Source organism: Rutidosis leptorrhynchoides, chromosome 4 (genome assembly GCF_046630445.1).
Source record: "Rutidosis leptorrhynchoides isolate AG116_Rl617_1_P2 chromosome 4, CSIRO_AGI_Rlap_v1, whole genome shotgun sequence".
NCBI lineage: Eukaryota > Viridiplantae > Streptophyta > Magnoliopsida > Asterales > Asteraceae > Rutidosis > Rutidosis leptorrhynchoides.
Genome location: NC_092336.1, coordinates 243,031,503 through 243,040,329, shown reverse-complemented (window position 1 = coordinate 243,040,329; position 8,827 = coordinate 243,031,503). Strand labels below are relative to the sequence as shown.

Here is an 8,827-nt window from a genome sequence, read left to right as displayed (position 1 = left end):
TATATATATATATATATATATATATATATATATATATATATATATATATATAATATAATTAATATAACTTAAAATTAACTTAAATTCAAATGTGCCATTGAAAAAAAAAAAAAAGGTTACGGGGGAAAGAAATCCACATGGCCACATGGGTGCCGGTAAGCCGGGTTAAATTTCATTCCGGGTTAACGAGGAAAACATACAACCATGGTTAAAAATTTAACGGCCGTTAAATGAAACCATCTATCTTCTTTAATTCTCCCGACTCTATAAATGAAGCCGTTACATTAACGCAGCTCCTCTGACTTCTTCCTCCCCATTTCATCAGGTTAACTCCAATTCAATCCTCTGACTCCGGTCCAAAAACACACACTCACTGCGTGAAATAACTTCACAATATACTGTGAGTCTGAGTGTGCGTATTAACCATGGAGGTATTTAAGAAGCATTACGTCATCTGTTCATTTCTGTTTCTTATACTATTACTTGCCACAGTTCACTCGAATCTGGCCTTAAACCCTAGGTAGCGTTTTTTTTTTTTTCATTACTATCACATTTTGATTATTACTCCTTTTAGACCGTTATAGTACAGAATTGCGATTTTTTTTTTAGCTCAATTGTGTGTATTCGCATCTTTTGTTTACACATATACACAGAATCAAGCTAATTTTAGCTCTACATTTTCAGTTTTTACCATAAATCAGTCCAATTCGCAAAACTTTTTTCAATCAACTAAAATGTATCTATGTATAGATTAATAGATATATGTGTGTTTGTGTGTATATTGCACACCGTCACACACATACATTTTGGTATTTCGATACAAATGTGTTGCGAATTGAACAAATTCATAGCGAAAATTGAAATTTTAGGGCTAAATTTAGCTCAATTTTATGTATTCGCAATAATGCAATATATGAGTACACTGTGTGTTTATCTTTGTTTCTTTTTTAATTAAGCATTTTAATGTACAGAAATGGGGAAACAGAGTCGTTGAAAAATCAAAGCTCGTACAATTCATCAATGGCGGCAAGGTAGGTAAACTCAATTAGTGCCGACTCACTGAGTTAACTCGTTATACTGTTTATTTTATTGTATAAAAACTTAAAATTGAAAAAAAAATCAAAAAAATCAAAAAACCTAACCGTTTAAATACCAGAATTTTAGATCTTAGGTGATTGCTTTTGAATCACAAACATGTTCATTTTATTGTAAACGTTTAGTGTTAATTGAGATTGAGATATGATATGATGATTATAGAACAACCGTTTGTTCAGTTAATTTTTGTTTGTGTACACTTTATGACGGTTATAACGGTAGCAAAGGGAGTATAATAATGAGTATAAACTGTACTTCTCTCTCACGTAGTGAAACACACAGTTAAATATTCAGTGGTGTGTTGACTGGGGTTGCAGAACAGAGACCTTTTTGGGTCTCATCCACACGCTGTGCCCACTTTAATTTTGTGCGTCGGTGGTATTATTTAGTGGCGGTTTTTAATGGAGAACTTTAAATTCTGTATTTGTGTTCGGTTTGAATTTATTTATTGGGTGTTTAAAATGTGGAAAAATTGAATTATTTTTATTTTTTGTGCAGAGAAAAAGAGATGGAAGTTGTGAATGAAAATGCTGTTCAAGATCCTGAAGAGGTTTCCTCACATATTGAAATGTAAGGATGTCGTTACCTTTTACTATATGAACACTAAAACATTATTTAGACGAATACGTAAAGTAAATAAAAAATATTCAACGTCAGAGTAATTTGAACAATAACATTCCCTAATTATTTATTATTTATATATGAAAATATGAAATGAAATGTGAATATATGATTATTAAACATTTAAATGATTATTTATCCTGACTTACATACATTAATGCAATAAAAATGATTTGTAAAATGAATAATTTATTATGCAAATTCACAATCCCTATAATTTGTTTGTTAAACTTTAATGTACACTGACCCAAATTTGATATTTTTATTACATTAGATTTTAAGCAATGGGTTACACATATCCACATGTTAAAAGTTAAAAGAGAACCATTATGTTATTTCTTTCATTATTTTGGTGTAATCACCAGACAAATTAATTTATATTGGTTTAAAGAAATTTCCTTTATTGGGTATGTAATTTTACATCAACCTTCATTTACAACCTTTGTCAAATTTACCATAACAAAGGAATCAACCCATGTGACCCTACTCTCTATAAACATCAACCTACACAAAATCAGTCTTCTATGTAACTTTCCACATGGTTCTCTCATTGATTTTGACCTCTTTACAACCAGTTTTAACTTTTAACCACTAGTCATATATTAAACTTCAATATTACACCATGTAAATTTTCATTCCATATTGGATATAGCAACCTTTTGGTCTTTTTTTCCTCTTGTGCTATATGCTTACAACCATGTGATTTAATTAATATAAAATATTTTTTATTATCCTTACATCTAATTACCATACCAACTACAAATAGTAACTTTTGTGCCTTTCACAAAGTTACACAAAACTTTTCTCTTTTTACAAATAAACACATACACAAAAACATAAACTTAAATTAAACTTTTTTACTTTCACAAATTATTAACACAAAACTTCTAATTATATTATATATTATACATCTATTTAAAAAAGAGAGAGGTAATGAATAGTCTCCAAGGGTAAAGTGTTAAATTACCATTTTCATAAAAAAAACTTAAATAAACTCCACCCAAATATTCAACGGGCCATATCTTCTCTCTCGCAATGAGTCATATTTTTCCGACACCATCGTTAAACTCGAAATAATTTTAGGAACACAATGTCACTAGCTATACGCAAAACGGACGTTTTTTAAAAAACGCTAAATATTTGGGGTACTTTTCATACACGTTGATTTTGCGTTAAATTTTTAAAAGTCGACAATTCGATAGCGAAACGCGGAGATGCACATATATTGTTAATTTAAAATAACATTTAAATTTTTCACGGGTTATACCTTTTAGTTCGACTCGAGTTGCGCTTCAACGACATCATCGTTAGCCACGAAATAATTTTACAAACTAAACGCAATAAAATACATTGAAAACCGAACCCCCGGCGCGAAGCGAGGGTTCGTACACTAGTTTAAGCAATCCAAGTCTCCAATCATGTTGGTACTAAAATTACGGAAGCAAAAACAGCAAGATCGAAGGAGATTAAACCAAGCAAAAACTCTCTCTCTGTTTACCCACATCAACCGCCACCTTCAACACCCATCCACCATCCATTCCGGCCATCCTTTTCTCTATCTCCTCCGCCCTATTTTCTGGCGGTCAATGATGTAATCTCCACCATCCATTCCGGCCATCGTTCTTGATCTTCAATTTTCTGGAGACATGGTCTCGTGATGATTGCCGGAGAATCTTCGAGAAATACGGGACACTTAAAGATGTGTACTTTGCACGTAAGAGATTGTCGAGTGGCCAACGATTCGGGTATGTTCGTTTTGAAGACATTTCGGATATCGATTCTTTTGCAAGAGTGTTAAACACCATACAAGTCGATGGTAGAAGGATTCGTGCTTATAAAGCTTTGCAGAGGAATGTTGTTAAGCATTCATCGAGTAAAATTCAAGATCCCAAATTGAATATCGACGGCTTCGAAGACTTCCCTCCGGCCCCCTGGAATCTGGGATCTTCGAAAACATCAAGATGGGATGGGAAGAGCTTTGCAGAATCTCTAGCAGGTTCTAACCATTCCCCCAAAGTATCGCAGATTACTAACCCTAATCACATTGAGATAAAAATCGGAGGTAAATGGATTGTTTTCGACCTTCCTGATTCGATAAGCAATCATAACCCTTGTTTTTAGCTTCAACAATGATTGGCTATCTTGGACTCTAGTTGAAATAAACAAGTTTAAAGTCGACATCGTTGATGGAGGCTTCCAATCGGAACCGACCATTGATAAATCCGTGGGTAATAACGATCTTTCGGGTGAAGGAAAGAAATCGACAAGTGAGAAATCGGATTCAGTATACAAGGACGAGTTTAATCGACCCATTGTTGAGGAAAACAAAGAAACTCCAGTGGATGAACATACTGCAGAGAGTTGCGACGAAATGGAAGAAGGAGAGATCAGGCCTCCTGGTGGTTCTTTCTGTAACGTGTCCGAAGGTAGTAATAATGGAACTACTCCGATTACTAGAGGTAGTAATAATGTGTCCACATCTCATGAAAAAAACGGAAGTCGGGTTTGTGCTCAAAATCGTGATTCGTCGGATGTTTTCCCGACTATGGAACCAGTCACCGGTGAAGAATTTTCAGAAATTCAAAAGTCACATGAGATTAATTCTTGTTGGTCTTCGTGTGACATTAAAGAGGGTGTGATTTCAGAGGTAGTTGTAGGTGATATTGAAAAGGAAACGTGTAATGCATGTGATAGTTTAAAAAATGATGTGTTTGTCGAGGAATCCAAAGGGCCTAATGCTTTTGTTCCCCACGCGCATGTATCGAGTCCCAATGTAGAAGATTTCTTGCCAGAAGATAATGTTGAATTTAAAAATTTTGCATGCAGTGGACCTTCCAAGGTTGATGATATTTTGTAACAAGAGAATGCTAATTTTAAAAATTGCACGTGTAACTCATCCAACAATGTGACCACGGTTGCCCGTTTTCGTGTTAAGGAGAGAAAAATTCATCCATTGATTAAAAGTCATTTCATTAAACACGTTTGGAGAAAGAGAAATATGAAGCGTAGACGACGTCGGGATAATTTTCGTTGGCATGAAAGATATTTTATCGAGAACGTGATGAAAGATTCGGATGAGGACGATGATGAAGTTGGTTGTTGCTCATGTTGTTCCTCCTGCGCATCATCGGATTCGGATTCATAGTCTCCTTTACTTGTCGTCGGGTGTTTTTTAGTGTCTTCGTGCTATTGTTCCTTTAATGTTCCGAGCTTTGTTGTTTTGTGAGTTTTATTCGTGAGTTTGTTTGTGGTCTCGTGTGCGTGTGTGCGGTCTGTGTCTTTTCTAGCGACTTGCTAGTGTAATTCGTGTACTTCTTTTATTTATATTAAAATTTTACTTGCCTTTAAAAAAAAAAAAAAATGTTGGTACTAAAATTAAGACAATCCTTGCCATGTGACAAACCATTACTCCCATGTGCCAGTAAGCAGAAAGATATAGAGATAATGCTATCTTCTTGTTAGTTTATTATTACAACCATTTAGTACTTGTGAAAAGGACAGACCAAAAATTCAATTTGTACTAGTAATATCCAGTTTGTTCCTCTTTCAAAATATTGACAAATTTGACTATTCATTGATACGTAATGAAACAAATCTGGTTGCATATGGTGATGTGTAATGTCAAGTGTATTTTAAAGCATAAAACATTATTAATCAGTTAGTTAATTAGAATTCAAATAATGCAGATGATTTTCTGGTTCAACCCGTTACATATGTTGTCTGACGCACTCAAAAAATGTTTCGGGCCATCTCTAAATGATACAATGTTGTGCAGGAGCATGAGAAACAATACTGAGAGGAGGAAACTGGGATACCTTTCATGTGGGACCGGTAACCCTATCGACGATTGCTGGAGGTGTGACCCAAACTGGCACCGTAACCGTAAACGTCTTGCTGACTGCGGCATTGGCTTTGGTAGGAACGCAATCGGAGGCCGCGAAGGTCGTTATTACGTGGTCACCGATTCACATGATGACGACCCAGTTAACCCACGACCCGGTACCCTACGTCATGCAGTCATACAAACTGCACCACTATGGATCGTGTTCAAACGGGACATGGTTATTCAGTTAAAACAAGAACTAATCATGAACAGTTTTAAGACTATCGATGGTCGTGGAGTCAATGTTCATATTGCTTATGGAGGTTGTTTGACCCTTCAGTTTATTACTAATGTTATTATTCATGGGTTACATATTCATGACTGTAAGCCTACTGGTAACGCGTTGGTTAGAAGCTCGCCTTCCCATTATGGTTGGAGAACAATGGCTGATGGTGATGCTGTTTCGATCTTTGGGTCGAGCCATATTTGGATCGATCATAACTCGCTTTCGAAGTGTGCCGATGGACTTGTTGATGCTGTTATGGGCTCGACTGCTATCACCATTTCGAATAACCACTTTGCTCATCACAATGAGGTGCGTAAATAATGAAATTATACTTACCGGATTATGGTTACAAAAGTTGTGTGGTGGATTATGGTTCAAAACAGTGTGGTGGATTATGGGTCAAAACGGTGTGGGTAGGGTTGGACAGAGCATTTAGGTTAAAGATATGAACTTTTTTGTTTTGTTTAAACAATCTGTGTCAGTTATATTAATTAAACATGGTATTGTTTCAATAATGATCTAGTTTTGTGAATATGAATGTTTTTGTATTAAAGAATAGTTTGTGATTCTTTCAGCCCATTTGACCCATTTTACTCATTTACTTTCTACTGTGTTTTTTTCATTATATTAATCAAACATAGGAATGTTTCAATAATGATCTAGTTTTGTGAATATGAATGTTCTTGTATTAAAAAATAGTTTGTGATACTTTCAGCCCATTTGACCCATTTTACTCGTTTACTTTCTACTGTGTTTTTTTCATTTTACTAGTTTGGGTTGATGTTGGCACCTCTACTTACAATAGTAACTTTAAAAAAGAAAAGATAGATTCCTAATGATAAATTGTAAAACAGGTGATGTTGTTGGGCCATAGTGACTCTTCTTATAGAGACAAGATGATGCAAGTGACTATTGCCTATAACCACTTTGGTAAAGGACTAATTCAGAGAATGCCAAGGTACAAAAACATCAGCAATTAATGAATTAGTTTCATTCTTTGTATACAATATTAAATAATAATTAGTTTAATCTGACATGGGGAACTCAATTATGTAAAAAAACAAAAAAAATACAGATGCAGACATGGATATTTTCATGTAGTAAACAATGACTACACTCACTGGGAGATGTATGCCATTGGTGGTAGTGCAAGCCCCACCATCAACAGCCAAGGCAACAGATACCTTGCCCCTGCTAATCCTTTTGCAAAAGAAGTACATTACTTACTTAATTAATTAAATTGTTAATTGATTTACCATCTATTTTTGATTTTTTAATGGGAATTTGGTATGATATCAGGTGACAAAGAGGGTGGATACAGCTGAAAGTAAATGGCATGGGTGGAACTGGAGATCAGAAGGTGACTTACTTCTAAACGGGGCTTATTTCACCCCATCTGGAGCCGGTGCGTCAGCTAGCTACGCTAGAGCTTCGAGCTTGGGTGCTAAATCATCTAGCATGGTTGGGACCATGACCTCAAATGCTGGTGTTCTTAGCTGTCGCAAGGGTCGCCAATGCTAGCCACATGTTCTTTATCAAATCAACAATTCATCCCATTTCAATCGTTTATAGCGTGTTCATTTCACTATCCACATTTTCTTTGGTTTTGATCCTTTTTTCTTGCCGATTCCTCCTGGCAAGTGTGCGGTTTTTTTATACATCGAATGACTCCTTCATCGTGTTGTTTGTGTCACGTGCAACCTCGGCCAAGCTTCAACAGTTTCAGGAGCAGGTTTCGAAGTGTTGTTCACAGTGTGTGCTTTGTCTGCTAGTTTGTTTTTAGATCTAACTAGGTGCCATTGGTTTTAGATCACGATTATGCTTTTTCCGCTTTCTTCCCTAATCGTTCACGTGTAATTTTAGTTTCTTGAGTCGATACAAGTTGTAATGTCAAATGTTGAAGCTACTTGGGTCATGATCTAAAAAGAAAAGTTTCTGTTTTTTTTAACTATATTAAAGCATTGTCATTTGTTTCAAACAGATTTATTTTGCATCTGACAGAACTAGTTCATTTGAAGCTAATTCATTCAAATAATCATATGGTATTTGTAGTATGTTTTAAATTAACAAATGTAATTTTATTACTTCAAACTTAGTGGTTAGTGTTCCTGGTATCTTACCTTAAGTTCAACTTTCGCTATCAACACATCGGTGTATGTGACTAGAGAAGCGTAAATAGTCACGTAATAACCTGATTAAACCGTATAATTCTAAGTAAAAAAAAAAAAAAAAAACCTAAATGTTTGGAGGAGGGGGTTGGTGTGGTCATGAGTTTGTTTTCTTTTAATAATGAAATGATGAAATGATGATGGTGTTGTGTACTACCACCAAAAGGTATCAGAAGACTTTTCTTTTGTCAAAGGTGAGTAATAATCCTGTCTCAAAGGTGCATCAAAGAGCATTGGATCCTTCACTAGTTTAATTTCTTCTATTCAAAGACTTGCAATTTCTACATGGTTTTCCCTCCATGATTACTGTTGTGTTTACCTTTTTAAATAATAAGGTATCACAATAACTTCAACTCACATATATATTGAGTTAATTCAATCACATTTTTATCAACAGTGAACTATTTCAACCACTTATGGGAAGTAGTCGATACTCGTTATAACCATTTCATGATAAGTTAGATTCGTGAGTGTTGCATAGACTGTTTCCGTGCATACTAACCATTTCGTAAAAAATCCAAAATACAATTTAAGCGATTTGAATCGTACGCATAGGTTTTATTTTATAATAAGTGACATGTTAGCAACAATGAGATAAGGTCTGGCCCTCCATGTGAGGTCTCACTTTAGCATCCATATGATTTAGTATTGGGTGCCTCCATTTTTAAGTGTTACTGTATTGTAATAAAAAAAGACAACTGCCCGCCCAGTACCCACTTTCGGGCAACATTGTACGAATAATTCAATTCAAGTAGAAGGTAACACTGGCTCAAACAGAAGCATTTCGACTACAGCGAACCATGTGAGGTATTTATGGTGGCAGCACAAGTCATT

At 35.1% G+C, this 8,827-nt stretch overlaps 1 protein-coding gene across 2 annotated transcripts; it reads left to right on the top strand.

The window, feature by feature from the left end:
• The first annotated feature begins 425 nt into the window (after positions 1-425).
• Positions 426-7,635, top strand: LOC139843422 (probable pectate lyase 1). 2 transcript variants are annotated; one of them, XM_071833497.1, is made up of 7 exons: positions 426-520; positions 972-1,031; positions 1,594-1,665; positions 5,492-6,134; positions 6,680-6,783; positions 6,901-7,039; positions 7,125-7,635. In XM_071833497.1, exons 1-7 carry the CDS (start codon positions 426-428, stop codon positions 7,344-7,346), a joined length of 1,335 nt encoding a protein of 444 aa, XP_071689598.1. In that variant the 3' UTR covers positions 7,347-7,635. The 2 variants fall into 2 exon arrangements, with proteins under 2 accessions (XP_071689598.1, XP_071689599.1); XM_071833498.1 differs by having other exon boundaries at positions 473-520; positions 972-1,035.
• Positions 7,636-8,827: the final 1,192 nt, after the last annotated feature.

Excerpts from the sequence above, each read along its gene's own strand:
- LOC139843422 (XM_071833497.1), top strand. The coding sequence starts at position 426 with ATGGAGGTATTTAAGAAGCATTACGTCATCTGTTCATTTCTGTTTCTT. Across the intron at positions 521-971 it reads AATCTGGCCTTAAACCCTAG|AAATGGGGAAACAGAGTCGT; the intron begins GTAGCGTTTTTT and ends TTTAATGTACAG. Across the intron at positions 7,040-7,124 it reads CTAATCCTTTTGCAAAAGAA|GTGACAAAGAGGGTGGATAC; the intron begins GTACATTACTTA and ends GTATGATATCAG.